Raw genomic sequence first — 22,827 nt, forward strand, 5'->3', positions numbered from 1 at the left:
CAACTGTGCATCTTACATTGATTAGATGTCAAATATCCCATTATAGAAAGCAAATCATACTGTTTAGCATAGGACCATTTTCATTTAGACACCTTTGATCAAAAAATAAAAGTCTTATTTTCAGTGCTGTTCTGAGAAACTATCACTCCTACAAGGAACATTCCCTCACCACTGGCAAAACAAGGTGCTACGAAAAATTCAAAGTACTTGGCTTCTAAACTAAAAGGTCTTTTCTGCCACACTGAGGGCTGGTTAGGCAGGGGCACAAAAGCAAAATAGGTCTCAGCAGAACTGTATTGCTTTGCGGCAAATGCAATTTAAATAAAAATAGATTTACTGAGTGGCTACTACATTCTAAGCACTGTGCTGGGCCTAGAGATACAAAATAAATAAGACTTGTTCTCCACCTAAAAGGGGCTCACTCTTCTCAAGATTTAAAAAACAAGAGATAGGGGCTTCCCTGGTGGCGCAGTGGTTGAGAGTCCGCCTGCCGATGCAGGGGACATGGGTTCGTGCCCCAGTCCGGGAAGATCCCACATGCCGCGGAGCGGCTAGGCCCGTGAGCCATGGCCGCTGAGCCTGCACGTCTGGAGCCTGTGCTCCACAACGGGAGAGGCCACAACAGTGAGAGGCCCAAGTACTGCAAAAATAAAATAAAATAATAAAAAATAAAAAACAAGAGATAGATCCAGTGTAATCTTTTAAATTAATCACAAAACTTAAAAAAATACTAAAGTAATTGTGAAAAGCATCCATGTAGAGCGAAATGTAATACTATGTAATATATAAACATACCAATAAAAACATTAAAAATACAGATACTACTGGATAATGGCTATTTAAATACCCAATGCTGAATGGAAAGATGATACATTTTTAAACCACAGAATATATAAATCCAGCAAGGGTCACTAGACTTCATCACCGCTGGCACTTTTTTTTTTTTTTTAATAACTTAGGTGCCAGTATCTCTACTTTTCTTTCTTTTCTTTCCTTTCTTTGCTTCTCTGTTGGCCTTCTAATCTCCAGCATATGTGTTCTTGAAAGAATAGAAGGTACAGGCCAAGGCAGATCTTCATGAAAACATGAAGGATACAAAAAAGTCTTATCATTTCTTGATGCATTATCAGGCAAACACAAGACTATGTTGCACTGTAAAGGAAAGTTGCTGATATGCCTTACAATTTTGATATCATCACATTCCTACTTTCAACTTAAAAGAATATAAAATAAACATGTTTAGTGCAATGAAAACTGCTCAGTCAAAAAAAATCGCTAGAGTCTTTGGTACTTCTAATATTCATCTTCTTTATTTTTTTCCTAAAATTTCATAATTGTATACATTTCTCATTAAAAATAATTTGTTTAATTTAGTAATCATTTTAGAAATAGCTTAAAAGACATGGGAAAGTTATACTGCCATCTTGTGGTTAAAGGTTCACTTACAGCAAAAAGGACTTACTGGTATTTCCCATTAACTCCACAACACACTGTATACTATTAATCTAAAGAAAGATAATTTCCTGTTTGGAAGTTATGTTTAAGAAAAATATAGGGGCTTCCCTGGTGGCGCAGTGGTTAAGAATCCGCCTACCAATGCAGGGGACACGGGTTAAAGCCCTGGTCCTGAAAGATCCCACATGCCGCGGAGCAGCTAAACCCATGTGCCGTAACTACTGAGCCTGTGCTCTAGAGTCTGCGAGCCACAAGTACTGAGCCTGCATGCCTAAAGCCTGTGCTTCGCAACAAGAGAAGCCACCGCAATGAGAAGCCCGCGCACCGCAACAAAGAGTAGCTCCCGCTCACCACAGCTAGAGAAAGCCCACACACAGCAACGAAGAACCAGTGCAGCCAAAAATAAATAAATAAAAGTTTTAAATTAAAAAAAAAAGAAAACTATATTCTTCATACATCTCTCTCACTTTCTCACGTTAAATCCCATTAGATTAAAACAAGAAACGGCATTTTGAGTGGCAGCCTCAGATAGATAAATAAAAACAACTATGCATTTGGCACTCTAGATCCTGCTCACAGAAGCTTATCATTTACTTTTAGTGTAACACACACTCTAACCCTGAGAATTTAGAGAAACAGAATTATGGAATCTAGGAGTTCTGTTTTCACAAGGTAATCTCCAAGACCTACAAGCAACTAATATGACATTTATGTTAAGCTTATCAACAATAGTTATTTGATCGAGGACCCTAAATTCAAAAGCACCACATTATGGCAATAGATGGAAGCACTACTTTCTTCCACCCCTCTTATATATAGCAACCTACTTTTCCATATATAGCTAAGAACTATAATTAAATGGAAAAATTAATTCTGAAAGTACAGTCCTCTACATTTTTCAAGTGTGTAATCCTCTATAATCTATGTAAGGCACCTGTTCCAAATGTTTTACAATGGTGGAATCTAATTAAAAGTCAAGACACTTCTACATCTAACTCTGTCATCAGAAAGCTTTTCCCTTTTTTTTTTTCTTGAGCAAATCACCAAAATTATAGGAAGACAGCACCATCTATAGGTCTGCCCAAGTACAAAATGAAGTTCTTAGATGTTACTGCCCACTGTGATACAGTAGCTAACCAAATGTACTAGCCTAGAAGAAAGTTCCAGAATAACCCTGTTCGTTCTTAAATCTCTCCAAAGCATTTTACTCTATCTCTACAACCATTCTCCAAAATAATGATTGTAATAATAACAACAACAGCCACAGGAACAAGAACTAAAACCAAAGTTTCACATAATTGCATTATTCTGATTTGGGTAGACTTGATGATTCATAAATATAGGTCACTTTTCAAGAAATATTAGGACATTGGCATGTCTTCTCTCTCTCTCACATACACACACAATGTAAAACTTTTTGGTCACAATTCTATTTTAGGTGTCATTCAATCCTATTGAAACATATATTTAATTATTCTTTCTCCAAAGTTATATCTTCTCCCTACAATAGTCCATTCTAGTTTTTACAGACATTCAACTCAATTCACCCTTGCATCTAACCTAAAGCTACCAGACTCATACAAATTAAAAGGCTCAAGACAAATCAATTTTTTATGCAACTTAAATGTCCTCCTTTGTCACAGATTAGCTTGTCCAGTCGGCTCAGTGAGTCATTCCAGTGCCTTACCTAATTGTATAAGGGTTCGATGAACAATCACCTGAGGACTGAGGCTCAGCTTGTTCATAATCAATTGCCTGTAGGGGCTGGCAGAAAAGATGTAGCCCTGTAGATGCTGACAGAGCCCCCTGCTGGGTAATATGGAGAATTTCATACCAGTGCTGTGGCTGACACTTAAAGATCTGGCAAAAACAAGAAATGGCCAGTTGCACCAAGGGTAGACCCTGTTTGTTCATCAGTACTCAAGTTTCCAGAGCAGCTACAATATTTAACCCAACCAGAAAAAAAAGAGGTCTTACAAGGGCGGTATTCTGTATGGGGGCTGCTAACCTGATACATCATTCTGCATACTATTATACAAGGCAAGGTGGGATAGTGGGTAAGAGTAAAGCTTTGAAAGCAAAGAGAACAGAGTTTGAGCCCAGGCTCTGTCACTGACCTCGAGCAAGTTACTTAATTTCTCTAAGCTTCACTTTCCTCATCCTCAAGAAATTACAAATTAATATTGATGATATAAGCAAAGTAAGGTGCTTTACACATAGTAGTCATTCAATAAGTGTTAGCACTTTAGATTTATCTTATCATTTCCTGTTGTCTTATTGTAATTATTGACTAAATAATTAGGTAGGATCCATCCAACCCAAACAAACACCCAGAGAAGTTCATTTGCAACTTCTTAAGATAACAAAAAGAATGAATGAGAAAAACTGAACTCAAAATAAGGATGAGCACAGCTATGTAACAAAGAGAAACTGGTATCTGAGGATCTAACATCAGTTTCAAAATTTACCTCCGAAATATTTTTTTAAATCATTAGAATCCACATGACTCTTGATTTCCACATAATTTTTACTGTATAATTTAGAAATTCAAGTCTTCGGGGCACAGAAGAGTTGGAAATATAGATCGGGGGGTTACCTGCACGTGGATAATACTGAAGCCAGAGAGCACAGAGACAGCAGAGTGGGGATGGGTAGAGAACTTGGAACCCTGCAGAACATCAATTTTTAAGGGAAGGGAAAGAAGAAGAACCAGCAAAGAAGACAGTAAAAGAGTGATCATACATGGAGAAGGGGGTGAAAATCAACAGCAGAGACAACTTTAAAGAGAAAAATTGGTTACAGATGTGAAATTTCACCAAGATTAGGTAAAATTAGGAATGAAAACCAGTAGTTAACAGTTTCAGCAAAAAGGTAAAGGCAGATATGCCAATTAGAGTAGGTTGAAAACTGAGTAGGGAACTTTTCACAAAGGTTGACAATGAAAGGAAGAGAAACACAGGACCATAGCTTGAGATACGGACTGTGAATTTGAGAAACACAATATGAAGAGAAAAATAAAATGAAGTGCCTGTTGTGGGTTGAATTGTATCCCCCACAAAATATATGTACAAGTCCTAACCCCTGGTACCTGAGAATGTGACCTTATTTGGAAATAGGGTCTTTGCAAACATAATCAAGTTAAGATGAGGTCATACCAGACTGGAGTGGGCCCTAATCCAATAAGCAGTGTTCTTATAAGAAGAGGGAAATTTGGATACAGACACAGAGGCAAATAGGGAGAGAAAGCCATGTGATAACAGCCAAAGAACACAAGGATTGTGGGCAACTGCCAGAAGCTAGGTGAGAAGCATACAACAGATTTGGAAGGAACCAGCCCTGCCCACACTTTGATTTCAGACTTCTAACCTCCAGAACTGTGAGACAATGAATTCCTGTTGTTTTATGCCACCCAGTTTGTGGTACATTGTTCAGACAGCCCTAACAAACTAATATACAGGGACTGTCAATAACATTCAAAAGATACAGACCTACTAGAATATCTACAAGGTGACAGAACTACCATATGACCCAGCAATCCCACTCCTGGGCATATACCCAGAGAAAGCCATCATTCAAAAAGACACACGCACCGCAATGTTCATTGTAGCACTATTTATAACAGCCAGGACATGGAAGCAATCTAAATGTCCATCAACAGAGGAATGGATAAAGCAGATGTGATACATATATACAATGGAATATTACTCAGCCATAAAAAGGAACAAAAGTGGGTCATTTGTAGAGACATGGATGGACCTAGAGACTGTAATACAGAGTGAAGTAAGTCAGAAAGAGAAAAACAAATTATCGTATATTAATGCATATATGGGGAATCTAGAAAAATAGTATAAATGATCTTATAGGCAAAGCAGAAATAGAGACACAGACGTAGAGAACAAACATATGGAAACCAAGGGGGAAAGGTGGGGGTGGGATGAATTGGGAGACTAGGATTGATATATATACACTATTGATACTATATATAAAATAGATCACTAATGAGAACTTACTGTATAGCACAGGGAACTCTACTCAATGCTCTGTGGTGACTAAATGGGAAGGAAATCCAAAAAAGAGGGGATATATGTATACGTATAGCTGATTCACTTTGCTGTACAGTAGAAATTAACACAACATTGTAAAGGAACTATACTCCAATAAATTTTTTTAAAAAAATAATATTTACAAGGTGTATAAACCATGATCACATCAAAGTATGGAAATAATTGACAAACATAATAATTTAAAAGCAAAAGGAAAAGAAAATTGGTAAGAAAAATGAGTTAAAGTCTGGAACAATTATAAAGAATCCTGTAGAAGTCCCTTAACCTGGTTTCATTCATTGTCATTTTAAGATACCACATACGTAAATCATAAAGATGTTTGAAAATGATTGGTGCATCTCTTTTCAGTTTGGGGTCCTGGAACGAAAGATGATACATAAATTTTAAAAGTGATCATGGGCCTCTCACTCAGAAGGTGGCAGAGATTACAGACTTGAATGTTTTCACGTCATTTCTTAAATGATTACAATAAAATAAAACATTGTTGAAGGAAAATATTGTTGCAAGTATCAGTTGTCTGATGACTAGAACCCCAGAGTACTTTTCTTTCTTCAGAGTAGGACCCTAAGAATAATATTCTGTGGGTTGGGCTTCTGATATTTATTCATTAGTACAGTCAACAAACATTTCTGAGCACCTATGGTGCCATACCTAAAACACCAGATTCTCAATGGTCTGAGATGTTGTAGTCAAGACAGTGGTGGGGCACAGGGCCAGAGAGTAGGGAAGTGAGGAAGGGCTGGTTGAACAAGGTGTTCCTAAAATGTGTAAAAGTTGTTTTATGTTATTATATCAGTTGAATCATGTGCCCACATACTATATTTACACTTTTAAAACATGTTTCAGTGAAGGACAGTAAAATAAATCCTTTGACATGTCCTTATTTAATTCATATTTTATTTGTTCTTAAATTCATATTTTTGAGAACTAGATTTTCTTTGAGAGAAACAAGACTATATTTCAATTAAAACACATCCTTTAAAGGTATTTCATAATTAACTTGATCAATAGAGTTGCTTCCTCCTATGGGGTTGAAATAAAGGGAATTTTTCCTCCCTAATTACCCAGATGATGGGTTCCAGCCTCCCTTTGATGTGTCATAAAGGCTCACCTGTTTCACTACAACCTGCTATTTATTATCAAACAAATGCAGTTTGCCAAATCCTGAATTTCCAAAGGTGCCATTTATCCAAATCACGTGCGTGTCCCCTTTGCACGCATTCTGAAAAAGAATTTTCCTTGATCAAAATTTTAACCTTGATTACCCTCCGGTGCATCAGCCTTTTATTACCAAGTCCAAATTAAAATCCAGAGAACTACTGGCATACATTCTGCCTATTAATGCATTTCTTTTAACCGTACTTTAACTATTTTGGGTTAGAGTAAGAAAAGGTAGAAATCTTGTAAAAATAAAGTGACATAAGATATATAAGATCAGGAGTTTAGAAAATAAGATTTAAAATTATCCTATACCTTTTTAGTGACCTTTTTAGGCTGAAAGCCTTGGATTCTCTCCCATCAATATAATGTACATTTTACATGTACTCTCAATAGTTAATCTCCCAGCAGCCTATCCATTAATCCCAAGTTTTCCTCCTCCAGAAAGTCTTTCATTTCACTTTCTCATTTGATCCCTTGAAGATGATTAATGAGATAAACTATACAAAGTAATTGAACTGCGTTTAGTGCAAAACTGGAAAACTTTTCAGAATACTTTGACTAAACAATTTGACTAAGACATCTCCAGCCAGATGGACAAAATAAAAACAGTGATTGAAGATGTGGTAGGGTGTTTGCCTACAAGATACGGGGGATTAGGATGGGGCTGGAGAGGAAGAAACAATGGCCTGGAAATTTTGGGAAATAAATCAGTGTCCTGCCAGCATGGTGATCATGTATAAGACAGATGGAGAAGAAATGCCCTAAGAAGAATTCTGAGTGGGACTTGCAGACATCAAGGAATATGAGTGCAAGATTTTGGGAGGCAGGAGGGGGAGGGTCCTAGCGATGCCACTGTGGAGAAAATTCCACGTGGACAGGGCCTAGGTGTGCCCTTGGGAGGGAGCCTGACAGGACTGGGCAAAAGCAGCATCTCTCAGGGGGTCAAGGGGACTTCGTCAGAGACCCAGGGAGATTTCTGAAGTTGAGTGCCAGAGCCCTATGAGAACTTGGGGAGAATACCCATTTGCGCGGGCCTAAGAGGCTCCTACATGACATGGGAAATAAGAACCCCGTGAGCTTTGGAAACACATGGAAGAGCCCAAATTGGTCATTAGGGAGAATGGGAGGGTCTGAGGTGGAGCCATGCTCCTGGCTAAAGGAAGAGATGTGCATAAAAGGGAAACCTCTGGGAGCCAGAGCCAGAGCCCCACTGAGAGCAGACAACAAAATGATGTGGGACCTGGAGGATGCTGAGGCCCAGGGATCTTGGGAGCTCTAGCAAGCTTGGGGGAATTCTGTCAGTGTTGCTGTCAGGTTTGCTGCCAATCCATTTAGTGTCTTTTCAAGAAGTAGAAAAAGGTTTCCCTTCTCCCCAAGGTGGACTCATCTCTGCTCTAGGATACATAGATTATGAATCAGTGCATGGACTAGATTTCAGCTCCCACTTGCTCAAGTGGCCAGAGCCCTTTTTCAGTTCACAATCTGCCCAACTGTACATAGAGGCGCTAAATGGATTGAGAATTTCCTTTTCACTAAATGCAAATATTGTGCCCACACATGGAATTATCTGGAGAGAGCAAGATAGTATTATGCAAAAAGACCGTAAGGATTGTATTTGTAGATAAAAGTTGTTTTAAGGGATGTAAACTAATAAAAGATAGAGAGATGGTAAAGGATAGTAGACTTGATCTCTCCAACTTCTAAAAATATCTGCCAATGGGAATAATATTTTCCTAGTCCCTCTTGTAGCCTGTTCCTATATAAATGATTGCATGCTTGTGCAACCACAGGCAAGTTCATTAGGCCCTCTGGGTATCAGTTTCTTCATCCTGGAGGTGTGGTGAGGATTTAAAATGTTGATACATGTAAAGCTTAGAACTGGGTATGGCACTTAGTATTTACTCCATAAATGTCAGTTATTTTTATTACTTGTATCATTCAGTGTTAATGAGAATGTTAAAGCTGGTGTGTCTGTAGAGGCGATCTGGGAGTATTTATGCAGAAAATGGTTTTCAAGTCAGGCCTTGAAAATGGGCATGGTTTCAAAAGGTAGAGAAAATTAGGGGAAGACAGTCTAGGCATTGGGAATAAAGGTGGAAAGGCACAGGCAACATTCCAGTACAGTGAGCATATCTATTGAGCAGAAACTGAATGGAATGTATGGCAGAGGACAGGAAAATAAGTCTGAAAGCTAAATTGAGGGCATGCAATTAAGGAGTACAGAATTCATTCTTCTCTCTCTGGTCAGCAATGAAAGCCAAGAAAGATTTAACTTGCAACCTTCTGCAATCTGGCTCCCACTCTATGGAATCTCTTTTCTCAAAGGTCTTCTAATTCAGTGCTTCTAAAACTTGAAAGTACAAACCAGTGACTTGGGGACCTTCCTAAAATGCAGGTTCTGATATGGTAGGTCTAGAGTAAACTTAGCCTGAGATCCTATATTCTTAACAAGCTTCCAGGCGCTACCATGCCCCTCCCTGCTGCTCATCCATGGACCAACTTTGAGTACTAATCCAATGGCCTCTTCTCCATCTCATCCTTACCGCCTCTGCAGTATTAGGCCTTGTTGATCTTCCTGATGCTCTCATCATTGGCTTCTACTCACTCACCTGAATTTTATGCTATTACTTGAAGCTAAGAATGCAGACTAGGAGCCTGCTCTATAAAACTCCAGTACATATTGTCTTCTCTTGAGCACAGCTTTCATCATATAAAGCAAAGTTGCCATTGATAACAATATCTATATATAATAGTTATAGCTACAAACTTAAGGTTAGTCTTTAGATGTGTATTGCCCAAGCAACTACCAGTGCATCATTTGGTCTCTTAAATGCAAATATTACAAACCATCTTTTAACAAAAGACACATATATATCGTTATAAAAGACACCAACTGCCCATCTCATGAAGTGTTTAAGCTTCTTTGGAAAATAATCTCCCCTGAGATCCTCACCCCTCCCTGTGGGCACTGGCTACAACTGATTGGTGCAGAGGTGGGCCCCTGACCAATACTGTGTTATTTTGAGTCCTTCCCCAGCATTTTACACCGGGACTGAAAAAAAAGCAAGTTAGTCTCTTGTTTATTTTACAGAAGTCAAGAGCATGTAAGCTCAGAAGCTATTAGGGACAACATTCTGACACATGAACTGAAGAGCAGAAAACAGCAGTCATCTGTGAGAAAGAAAACTGATGAAGATACCAGGAAGGAACAGGGAAATATCTCCAAAGCTTGGCACCCTGACATCCTTGCTCATCTCCACGTAGACCATGTAGGCAAGGCTTGACCACAGTCTGACCTGAGTCTTAGCAGAATGCCCTGTGATTTCTTCTAACATAAGGGAAGATAAACAGCCTGGTGAGGAGCTGTTGGGAGGCTGTTTCTCCCGTTATCCTGTGGAAGACTGACACAAGGCCATTTCTCATCCATCTCCCTAGTTTCAGTTCAGCACAAGACTTTCCACCTCATTCCCACTTAGGGTAAAGCTGCAGACTTCAGCGTAAGTCTATAAAACTGCTTGGCTGCGGTTCCTGACGTGGCTCCTCAACAACAGAGTGACCCATCATTCTTACCATCTGTTATCTGGCTTCTTCAGTTCAGTGTTGTCTACAGAACAAGGGGCACAGGGAACTGATACCACAATGACTTGCTTTTGCTGTCTGTGTAAGTAATTAACTGTCTGAATCCATTTGGTCATGTTTACTCCTCACTGGGCAAATCTATGGAAGTATGACAAGCCATTCTAATGGCTACAGAAGTATTACTTGGGACCCAGTTATTAGCCACCACCTTGCTGCCTTGGAAATGCTTAACCATTTGGCCAAGGGAAGAAGTAAGAAAGGCAAGAGTTCACTTCCTGAGATCTCCTCAGTGCTCCGGCTCCTGATTATACTCAGTTCTCAGGAATGCATTTCAGACTTTGAATTCCAGGAGATACTCTAGTATTTCTCCAGTAAACCTCTCCAGCTTCTTTTTTTTTTTACACTTAAGAAAGCTAGAATGTATTTTTTATTACTTTTTATTGGAGTATAGTTGCTTTACAATGTTGTGTTAGCTTCTGCTGTACAGTCATAGAAAGTATTTCTAACCTTTACCATCGAAAGGCCATATAATACATACACACACTGGTGTTGCATTTGATGACAATATCAGTAATCAGAACTTCAGTGTTAGCAATTCAAATGTATTTTCTGTTTTTATTAAAATTCTGCCTCTCATATATTAATTTATTTTTGGCCCTTGACGTAGTATATGTAATGTGATTAGCCTGCCTTATAAAAGTCCAATAAATATAAAGTTTTATGAAAATGTTATTGGCCAAGTGGGGAAAAAAATGACTCTTTTTCACTATGATGAAAGTACAAATTACTCTCATCATTTATTAATTGTAACTTCATAGTACTAAATATGTAAGTCAACTATGCTATGTTTAATTTATCTTATAAATGTACTGATTTTCATTCATATTAGTTACAATTGTAAGAACATGATGGAAAAACACATTATATTTATGCCAAATATGTATCATCCAACAAAACAGTGTAAGTAGGATTAGAGTTTGATCTACTTTTAATATCCCTTGAGTTTAGCTGTGTCTAATACCCAGAATGATCATCCAAGCCAATATACAGATACTTATGAATCACTAGTCATTGGTTAGGATGTTCACCAATTAGCTTCATTTCCCTACTGGGCCAGCTGAGTTTTATTTGATCAGGGTCATGGACTCTGAATCAAGCCAAATCAGGGACAGCTGGCGGAGTCTTGGACTGTGGAAATTTGACCAAAATGGTGTATAAATTGGTGCAAATTCATCATCACTACTGGGAAACAACTAAAAAAGTAGAAAGTGGGGTCACTGACATCATAACAACAAATAGACATAGCACAATTACATATAAGAAATGAATGCCTTGATTGCCATATTAATGAGACGTCATCTTTAGGAAAGTGTAGAGATTGTTAAGTGATATATCTGGCTGCTTGTGGTACTCCTAGATGCAAGGAGTTTGTGACATGATGATAACTAGTCATAATTTTTCCAAATTTGTTTGAAAATAAAATCTACTAGTCAAAGTTAAACATTAGACATCTAGTCATCTTAATATGATTTACTAGTGTTACCATAATAATTTATTAAGAGAATAGTTACATTTATAAAAATGTTTTATGGTGATGAGTGAATTATAGTAATTATTTTATATATTCATAATAAAAAATGCATCACAGTATGTAAGATTAAATTTTCAATCAACTCATAATTTATATTTTAAAATATCTTTAAAATACGTTCACATAACATAATCCTGTGGGTAACTTTCTCTAGCCACTTAGTCATTATTTCCATGATTAGTTATAACAGATTTCTTCCTAAAGGTTTTTTCCCCCACAGCATAACTCTCCATAAATTAATGTGAACCTATCATATCAAAGGTGTTTACATGTGTTAATATATTCATTTAATTTTAATATGCTTACTAAGGCACGAATAGCTGCAAGCAAGCTAGCATAGCATGCAATAAGAAAACCTGTGGAGTCCTGAGGTAACATACTTTAACGAGGGAGGTAGGAATTACATAATATCTGAGTTAGCCGGGAAAAAAAGAGGCTACAACTGATAGCACAACTAAGTCTGACGCCAACTGGATCATTTCAAATAAAACAGCCAGCCAGGCAAAAAGGCCTCCTCCAAGTCGCAGGCCTTCGGGCTGCCTGCCTTGCTTTACAGGCTAGGAACACAGAAGGCGGGGAACCCGAGAGCGGCCAGCGCGGGCGCTGCGGCGACTTGACCTGGGACACCCGCCGCCCGCCGCCCGCTCCCGGCCTCCTTTGCTCGCGCGCTCCGCGGGCTCGGGCTCGGCAGACTCTGCCCCAGGAGCGCGGAAGGCAGAGGAAAAAGGCAAAACTTCGGTGGGGAGACTTGTCTGAGAAACGTTTTCGGAACACGCGAAGAGAAAAACGACTAGCCCCCGGCGGGGCGGACTTACCAGCGGAACCACCGGCCAGGATCTGCCGAGAAGCCTCGTTCACGAAGCCGACAGCGGGCTTGGCCGACATCTTCGCAAGCCAGACGACCACTGCTTGGGCTGAGATGCGTGGGCGAGCTCGCCAGCCTGAATGCCGGCCTGCAGAGCCTCTCCTGAGCGAGAGTGCCGGGGCTGGGTTAGTCCTTGGGCCGAGTGGCTCCCTGTGGGGCGGCAATCAGGCGACTGCTCGGAGGCGGCGGGCGGTTTGGGCCACAGACTCGCGCGTGATCTCCGGCGGGTCGGGACCTGCCTGTTGCGCTGCTTCAGGTGCTCCCTCTCGACCCCGCTTTGCTCCCTGGGCTCCTGAAGGAGAAAAGACCCGCAGATGGGATTGTGTTGGTCGACCGCCGCAGGTCGGTTTGGTCTCCTAGATTGGCGCCCACGGGTTTCCCTATCAGGAGCCTTCTGCAGAGTTTGTCCAGCTGGCCGCTCTGCCTCTGATAACGCAAGTAAAAAAGTGATCCTGGCCTAGAACTCCAGCGGCAGGGCCCAGGCGACCCTTGCCCTCTGGAAAGCCAGAACACAATGCATTTCTAAAGAAGAGACAGGTGAATAAATTCCTTGGAGTTAGCTGTCCTGAAATTGTGGGCTATAGCAACTAAGTCAAAATAAATCCAATTTACAGGTATCTTACAATTGAGCTACTGTATATAGTACTTCTCTAAGAAATGGTTTTGGCTTAAGGGAATATATCTCATACCTCATCAACTTGAGTTTTATTTACTGAAAGACCAAAAAAAGAAGGCCTTATTACAAATAAGTCTCTTCTATCTATACCCCACGTCCGTGGGCATCAGCGTAATGTGTGCGTTTGTAAGAAAAGTAAATTCATGTTCCAGCCCTGACCTACTGAATCTGAATCTCTGGATATAGGGCTCAGAAACCTGTGTTTTAATAAGTTCTCCAGTGATCGTTATGAATGTTAAAGTTTGCGAACCACTGACCCAAATAATCAAGGAACATTAAGTAACTACCAATATATTCTTCTCTGTAAAACGTTTAGTTATTCATACTAGCCCTTTAGGATAGTTAGCAAAACAAAAATACTAGTTTATACTATTTTTAAACCACAAGTTGCAAAAACTCTGTAGGAGGGACACAAGATTCTCAAATTTTAGAAAAATACCTGCCACACCCCTAACAGGCAGGAAATGATAGGAGTAAAAGGGAGAATGAGACGCTTTGGAACCCTTATTATCATATTATTTCTTAAACACGGTATTTAATACTAAACATATTCAGTTTGAACCATATAAAATTGCCATTTTTGAAGGCCATTGAATATCAGCGATATGTAATAAGGTTCAACTTAATATATATGATTTCCAATTAAATGTACTAAATACAATAATTGGTTTTATACTTTGTTTTAATTTCTTAGGCTGAGCTATTAAAAGCTGGCAATGATAATCTGACTGGAAAAATTATTTAAAGTGAGGAATTGATGAGACTTGCTACTTATGTGATCAGATACGCAAAAACAAATTTTCTCATATTTGATTAAAATTACTAAGTTTGAAATGTTTACCAAGAAATAGTTTCAAGAAATTTTTGCTATTTAGATATAGTAAAAGCTTTTGAGCTATGTTTCAGTCTTTTACTAATTAAATATGAGGTCTTGAGTACAATATAAAATCACTTATTCATTCAAAAAATACTAGAACCTATTATATACTAAGCACTAAAATCAGAATTTCAGAGCTCATAGAAAATGTTTCCCTAATTTTCCACTGAAGAAACTAAGTTTCCCAAGATCACACCATAAGTTAATGGTATAGCCAGGATTCCCTCTTCTAATAGCCGTGGGATTATAGATTTAAATATTAACTACAGGCCAAATTACATTCGGTCACACTGAAACCTAAAATAATTAAATGCTACCAAAATTAATTTCATTTACTCATATGTAAGTAGAGAATTCTTTAAAGTTAAAGAAATTTGTTGGATTATTAAATACTATTAAACCCCAAGGCACACACTGAACCAAATTCTACATTCATTCATTGAGAGTTTACTGACTGTCAGCATTATGAGCTGGCAATGTAACAGTTAAAATCCCCCTTTGGAGCATATAATCTAATGGAAGAGATCATACCATGTTGCAATGTAAGTAAATTTTTACCTCCCTAGATTATTTCAGGAAATACAATAATACTCCCAGGTCAAGATTTAAAGACAGCCTTTTGATATCATCCATTATTTCCACGGATATCTTTTTTTTTTCATAAATATCTTAATCTCTGAATATTTTAACCTGAGGAGGTGGGTGCAAGTTTGTGGTCTCACTAAGACCTCAATCTCTCAGGATCCCTACAGATTCAGTCAGAAGTCTCTCCCAGACATTTTTCCAAATAGCCTGTTGGAAAATTGCTACCTCTTTTTTTTTTTTGCGGTACGCGGGCTTCTCACTGTTGTGGCCTCTCCCATTGCGGAGCACAGGCTCCGGACGTGCAGGCTCAGCAGCCATGGCTCACGGGCCCAGCCGCTCCGCGGTATGTGGGATCTTCCCGGACCGGGGCACGAACTCACGTCCCCTGCATCGGCAGGCGGACTCTGCTACCTCTTTTTAACCTCTCTGCACTAGAACAGATTTCTTTGAGTAAAAAAAGCAAGGCCTGATATTACAGGTAGTCTAGTCCTACATCTCCAGATTAGCTGAGGAGATAGGGCCTAAGTATAAGAACATTCTGGAGCTTGGGAGTCTGGAGTCAACAAGTACACACTGTGCTAAGAGCTCTGATTATGGGGCATAGCTCTTATCTGCAGCCAAATTTGCCCATGGCCAGTATTGGAATGCTGGGAGGTTTAGCACTAGGAAAAGTAAAATTTACTTGACCTACTAGTTCAGATTCCTTAGACACAATCCATCACATTACTCTTTCTATTATTATTTTACGTAATGCTGTGATGTCCTGATATTAGAGCATAACTGCTCTAGTATCAAGCTTATATTTTTTAATCATTGATTTACTGTATTTAGCTGATCTTGGTCGAGAACTACATAATTAAATTATTGATTTATCAGTTTGCAAAGTGACTAGAAACTAAACCTTTGGGAACCTTAAAATACTTACTGAACTTAAGTATCTGACCATTTCTTTAATGTCTTTTTGGAATAAAGTTTTTGTATTGGGCCATTGGATCAGCTGCTGTTCAAGACCAAAATAATAGTGACTTAAACAAGATTGAACTTTATTTCCCCCTCATGTAATGACACAATTGTAAGCCACAAATAAAGCTCGGGCCAGCAGAGAGGAAGGAAGGTAAGAAGGGTAAAGAAAGCCCTGGAAATTACATAAATCTCATTGGTTAGAAAGGTAGTATTTTGCCGGGTGACAATGTGTCCATAAAAAATATATATACCATTATGGAAAAAGGGAAAAACATATTGGGAAACAGCTAGCAGTGTCAACCATGGTTTGGGAAAAGGTTTAGGAACAAAAAGCTATACTTTAAAATTATAGTATTTGCTCATTTTGAAAGATTTTGTTTTCCTCAAGTCTAAAGTTTATCTTCATCAGTTTCTAACTGGAAAATGCTATATAATCCCATGGTACTCAATGTACTATAATTGGGAGTCACATTTAAAAATACCATTCCCTGAAAGATACATAGCCATTGTAGGCTACAGACTCTCTTCTTTAGATGTCAAAACACACTCTCGGGCCTCCCTGGTGGCGCAGTGGTTGAGAGTCCGCCTGCCGATGCAGGGGATACGGGTTCGTGCCCCGGTCTGGGAGGATCCCATATGCCGTGGAGCGGCTGGGCCCGTGAGCCATGGCCGCTGGGCCTGCGCATCCGGAGCCTGTGCTCCGCAACGGGAGAGGCCACAACAGTGAGAGGCCCGCATACCGCAAAAAGAAAAAAAAAAAAAAAAAAACACACTCTCTAGGGCTTTCCTCATGGCGCAGTGGTTAAGAATCTGCCTGCCAATGCAGGGGACGTGGGTTTGAGCCCTGGTCCAGGAAGATTCCACATGCCACGGAGCAACTAATCCCATGCGCCACAACTACTAAGCCTGTGCTCTAGAGCCTGTGAGCCACAACTACTGAGCCCACGTGCCACAACTACGGGAGCCTGCGTGCCTAGAGCCCATGCTTCGCAACAAGAGAAGCCACCACAATGAGAAGCCCATGCACCGCATCGAAGAGGGGCCCCCACTCGCCGCAACTAGAGAAAGCCCGCACGCAGCAAAGAAGACCCAACACAGCCAAATATAAATAAATAATTTTTAAAAAGATTATTCACTAAAACATTAAAAAAAAAAACACTATCTGTATACACCCAGACACACAAATGCAGAATTTAGCATACATGGAGCCCATCCATGGAATACGGTGGGAAGTTGGGAAGAGTGGCCTGTGGATACCAGATTAAGAAATCTTGACCAATAGAAGAGATTATAACTCTTGAACTATTCAAAAGACCTATTATTCTAGAATATTATGCAGAAGTATTAGAAGTATTAAAGAAATGCTGTTTGCAAATGAAAGACTCTTATGTGCTTTAAAATCTGCAGGTCTGAGTATCACTGCTCTAAGCTCTCAGTGATTTATAACTTACAGATACCAAGGCATCATATCATTTAGGACAGATCTGATGCATTAGATTATCCTAACACCTAACAGAGCACTTCTAAGTTCCAAGGGACTTTAACTGGGCAGTATGGACAAAATAATTACTTGGGAAGCTTTTTTCAATATATTATTGTGATATAAGAACAACACTTAGAGGCCATTTATATTACAGAGTTCTGTTATTTGAGATGTAACTGTGAATCTAGGAGTTAAGGCCTCTGAGCTGTCAACATGCAGAAATCCATGCACTTCCCTCCTAGGAGCTTCCCAGGTTCACTTAGAACTAATTTTAGACCCAATTCTAAAAAGGTTGATAGGGTGGATATCTAATATCTTGGTTCACAGCAGATTAGAAAAACCAAACTAAGAGAATAGGGCAGGGATCTTCCTGGCAGCAAAGTGCTTAAGACTCTGCGCTCCCAATGCAGGGGGCCCAGGTTTGATCCCCCGTCAGGGAGTTAGATCCCACATGCCACAACTAAGGAGCCAGTGAGCCGCCACTAAGAAGCCCATCTGCCGCAACTAAGGAGCACACCTGCCACAACTAAGAAGCATGCCTGCCACAACCAAGACCCGATACGACCAAATAAATAAAATAAATAAATATTTAAAAAAGAGAATAGGGCAGAGGGAAATCAGAGAGATTATAGAAAAGTGAAGAGCAATCTGCAACCTTCAGGCCATATTCAGCCTGTCTTGCAAATTGTAATAACTACAATATTCATGTAATGCTTACTTATGCAAGGCACTGGACTAAGAATTTCGTTACCCGTTATCTCATTCATAGTATCATAGAGATATTCTTATTCTCATCTTACAAATGAGGAAATTCTGGCACAGAGGTTAAGTAACTTTTGCCTGAAGTCACACTGAATATTTGAGATATTATTTGAACCTAAGTATATATAATTTAGGAGGACTATTTCTGAATCAGTAGCTATATTGTTTTTATGGTCTAATTTTTATTTCAGCTTTTCTACCCATATAGAAAAGATGTACAATTATTCAGAGTAAATAGCTTGTGGTAAAGTCAAAGGACTTTCATAAACAATGACTTGATAATATGTACCAGGAACTTTATATGCCTGAAGTTAGAAAAATACTAACTTCAGTGCCATAAATTTTATTATGTGTAAATAGTGTGAATTTTCTATTTATCAAGTCAGGGTTTCTTGACAACAGCACCATTGACATTGTGGGCCAGATAATTCTTTGTTATAGGAGGGTGTCCTGTGCAATGCAGGATATTTAGCAGCATCCCTAGTTTCTACCCACTAGCTGCCAGTAGCAACTCCTTCCCCATTTGTGACAACCAGAAATGTTCCAGACATAGCCAGATGTCGCCTGCAGGGCAAAAATGCCCTTAGCTGAGAATCACTGGTTTAAGTAAAAGAACTAATATAATAGTAAAGCCTATTTTAAATTTCGACAATCATGGAATGACAGATCTGGAAGAGACTTTAATCGATTTCTTATTTGACAGTTCAGGAGATTGAGATGTGAAGAGACTGAGGGCCTTGGCTAAATTACCAAACTATTTAGGGGAAGAGTTGGGTGGGAAAGCCTGACATTTCCTGACTTCAGAACTGATCATCTAGGCATTGATGTCTGGGATATTCCCCATAAATTGAATTGAATATTGTGGTTACAGTAGCCAGAGTGATCCTTTTAAAGCATATTTCAGATATTACTCACCTGTTCTAAGCCATCCAGTGGTTTCCTGTCATCCTTAGAATAGAATCCAATGTCTTAGCCATAGCCCAAAAGATCCTATGTAATTTGGCTTAGGGCTACCTCCTCAGACTCTTTTCCTAATCCTTTTCTCTTTCACCCTGCTCTTGTCACACTGATTTTGGGGGGCCTTCCTTTGAACATTCCCAAGCATGCTCCCCCTCTTTGCATTTTGCTTTTCCTTATGCCAGGAAGGTTCTTTTCCTAGACATTCCCATGACTTGCTTCTTCACTTCTTTCAGGCCATCAACACAAATATTACTTTGACAGGCAGGCTTTACCTGTGTAAAATTGTACTTCTCCTTAATCTTTTCACACTTTACCTAGCCTATTTTTCTTCATTACAATTTTCAACACCTAGATATATTCTGAATTTTGGGTTTATTCTTGGTCTTTTCCTCCTTCTGAATGTAAAGTCCATGAAAAAGTGACTGTAATACTACCTGGCACATAGTAGGCATGTAATAAATATTAATTCAGTATATGAATCATAGTCATGCCAGAAGAACACCTCATACCCTTTAAGTAATCACTCCTCATTTACCCCTTTCCCAGCTTCTGGCAACCACTGATATACTTTCTGTCTCCATGGATTGGCCTATTCTGAATGTTTCATATAAAAGGAATCATACAATATGTAAACATTCATGTCTGACTTCTTTCACTTAGCACCATATTTTAGAAATGCATCCAAGTTGTAGGATGTATCAGTACTCCATTCCTTTTTATGACTGAATAATATTCCATTGTATGTTGCATATTTTGTTTATCCATTCATTTGTTGATAGACATTTGGATTGTTTCCACCTTTAGGCTATTATGAATAATGCTGCTATAAACATTTGTGTACAAGTCTCATTTCTCTTAGGTATATACATAGGAGTGGAATTACTGGAACTACCAACTGTTTTCCACAGTGGCTTTACCATTTTACACTTCCACAGCAATTTACAAAGCTTCCTGTGCCTCTGCATTCCCCCTCAAACTTGTTATTTTCCATTTAAAAAAATTATAGCCATCATTGTTGGTTTGAGGATGTGAAGTGGTATCACATTGTGGCTTTGATTTGCATTTCCTCAATGACCAATGAAGTTAGCCATCTTTTTCATGTGCTTTTTGGCCATTTGTATATCTTCTTTGGAAAAATGTCTATTAAAGCCCATTCATTGCTCATTTTTTAATTGGGTTGTTTGTCTTTTTGCTATTGAGCTGTAAGAGTTCTTTGTACATTCTGGATATTAAACTCTATCAGATATATGATTTGCAAATGTTTCTTCCATTCTTTATTTTCTTGATAATGTCCTTTGATGCACAAGTTTTTAATTTTCATGAACTCCAAAAGCTGAATAGTCTTTTCTTTTCCCACTGAATGGCCCTGGGACCCTTGTCAAAAACCAATTGGCCATAGATACTTGGGTTTCTTTCTGGGCTCTCTATTCTTTCCGTTGGTCAATATGTCTAGCCTTATGCCTGTACCTCACTATTTTGATTAATATAGCTTTGAAAACTTTGAAATCAGAACATGTAAGTTTTCCAGCTTTTTCTTTTTCAATATTGTCTTGACTATTTGGGGGCCCTTGCAATTCCATATGAACTTGAGGATCACCTTGTTGATTTATGCAAGAAAGGCCCCTGGAATTTTGATAGGGATTGGACTGAAGCTGCAGGTCACTTTGCACAGTAGTACCATCTTAACAATATTAACAATATTAAGTCTTCTAATCTATGAATATGGACTGCCTTTCCATTTAATTATCTTTAATTTCTTTCAACTTGCTTTGTAGTTTTTAGTATACAAACCTTTCACTTCCTTGGTTAAATTTATTACTAGGTATTTTATTATTTTGGGTGCTGTAGTAAGTGAATTTTTAAAAATTTCTTTTTGGATAATTCATTGCTGGTATATGGAAACACAACTGATATTTGTGTATTGATCTTGTAACCTGTAACTCTGCTGAATTCATGTATTAATTTTTTTGTGGATTCTTTGTGATTTTTTTCTACATAGAATCATTCCCTTTGCAAATAGGAATAGTTTTACTTCTTTTCCAGTTTGGAGAGAATAACTGAATAATTGCTTGAATAATTGCTCTCTCTAGGACTTCCAGTACAATGCTGAATAGCAGTGATGAAATTAGGTGTTGTTGTCTTGTTCCTGACATTAAATATGATGTTACCTGTGGATTTTTCATAAATGCTTTTTATCATGTTAAGGAGGTTTCCTTCTATTCCTATTTTGCTGAGTGTTTTAACACGAAAGGAGGTTGAATTTTGTCAAATGCTTTTTCTACATCTATTGAGATAATCATGTAGGTATTTTTCCTTTGTTACATTAATATGATGCACTACATGGATTGATTCTATTATGTCAAAACACCTTTTTATTCCTCAAAAGTGGGATAAATCTCACTTGTTCGTGGAGTGTAATCCTTTTAATGTGCTTTTGAATTTGGTTTGCTAGTATATTTGCATTGTAAGGGATATTGGTCTGTAGTTTTCTTGTGATATCTTTTTCTAGCTTTGGTAGCAGGGAAATGCTGGTCTCATAGAATGTATTAGGAAGTATTTCCTCCTATTTTTTGAAAAAGTTTGAGGAGAATCAGTGTTAATTCTTTAAATGTTTGGTAGAATTCATCTGTGAAGCCATCTGGTCTTGAACTTGTTTTTATTGGAATGGTTTTAATTACTGATTCAATCTCTATACTTGTAGGTCTGTTGAGATTTTCTATTCTAGAGTAAGTTTGGGTAGTGTGTATTTTGAGGAATGTGTCCATTTCATCTAAATTATTTAATTTGTTGGCATACAACTGTACATAATATTCTCTTATAATTCTTTCAACTTCTGTAAGGCCAGTAGTAATGTCCCCACTTTCAGTTCTCATTTTATTAACATCTTCTCTCTTTTTCTTAGTCAATATAGCTAAAGTTTTGAAAAATTTAAAACATTTTTGAAGAACCAACTTTTGGTTTAGCTAATTTTATTTTTTCCCCTATTCTCTATTTCATTCATCTCAGCTGTAATCTTATTTCTTTCCTTCTGCTGGTTGTTTTCTCCATTTTGTAATTCCTTAAAGTGTAAAGTTAAGCTATTGATTTGAGATGTCTTCTTTCTTAATATAGTCATCTACAGCTATGAATTTCCCTCTGAGCACTGCTTTGTTGCATCCCATAACCTTGGTATGTTGTGTTTTCATTTTCATGTTTCTCAAGTTATGGATATGGGTTGAATTGTGTCCTCTAAAAAAGATTAGTTGAAGTCCTAATCCCCAGTACCTCAGAATATGACCTATTTGGAAATAGGGTATTTACAGAGTAATCAAATTAAAATGAGGTCATTAGGGTGACCCTAGTCCAATATGATGTATCCTTATAAAAAGGGGAAATTTAGACACAGGCAGACATGCACAGAGGGAAGACTATGTGAAGAGACATGGAAAATGCCACTTAATTACAGCTGTCTGTAGTATGTTTTGAATTCAGGAAGTGTGAGGCCTCCACTTTGTTCTTCTTTCTCAAGACTGCTTCAGCTATTCAGAGGGTTTTGTGGCTCCATATGAATTTTAGGATTTTTTTCTATTTCTGTACAAAATGTCATTGGGATTTTGATAGGGATTGCACTGAATCTGTAGATCACTTTGGGTAGTATGGACATTTTAAAAATATTGTCTTCCAATTTACAAGCATGAATGTCTTTCCATTTATCTGTACCTTCTTTGATTTCTTTTAAAAATGTTTTATAGTTTTCAGTGTACAAGTCTTTCACTTCCTTAGCTAAGTTTATTGCTAATTATTTTATCCTTTTTCATGCTATAGTA

At 38.4% G+C, this 22,827-nt stretch overlaps 1 protein-coding gene across 4 annotated transcripts in view; it reads right to left on the reverse strand.

Annotated features, from left to right (window-relative positions):
- Window positions 1-12,746, reverse strand: part of SLC25A21 (solute carrier family 25 member 21) — a 501,423-nt gene extending 488,677 nt beyond the window's left edge. For all 4 annotated transcript variants that reach the window (XM_082618620.1, XM_082618618.1, XM_082618619.1 and 1 more), the window contains exon 1: window positions 12,666-12,746. In XM_082618620.1, the coding sequence (XP_082474746.1) occupies window positions 12,666-12,735 (70 nt within the window). In that variant the 5' untranslated portion in view covers window positions 12,736-12,746. The remainder of the gene's footprint in view (window positions 1-12,665) is intronic.
- Between the last annotated feature and the right edge of the window lie 10,081 nt (window positions 12,747-22,827).

The sequence above is a fragment of the Mesoplodon mirus genome, assembly GCF_964341445.2.
Source record: "Mesoplodon mirus genome assembly, chromosome: 4".
Taxonomy (NCBI): Eukaryota; Metazoa; Chordata; class Mammalia; order Artiodactyla; family Ziphiidae; genus Mesoplodon; species Mesoplodon mirus.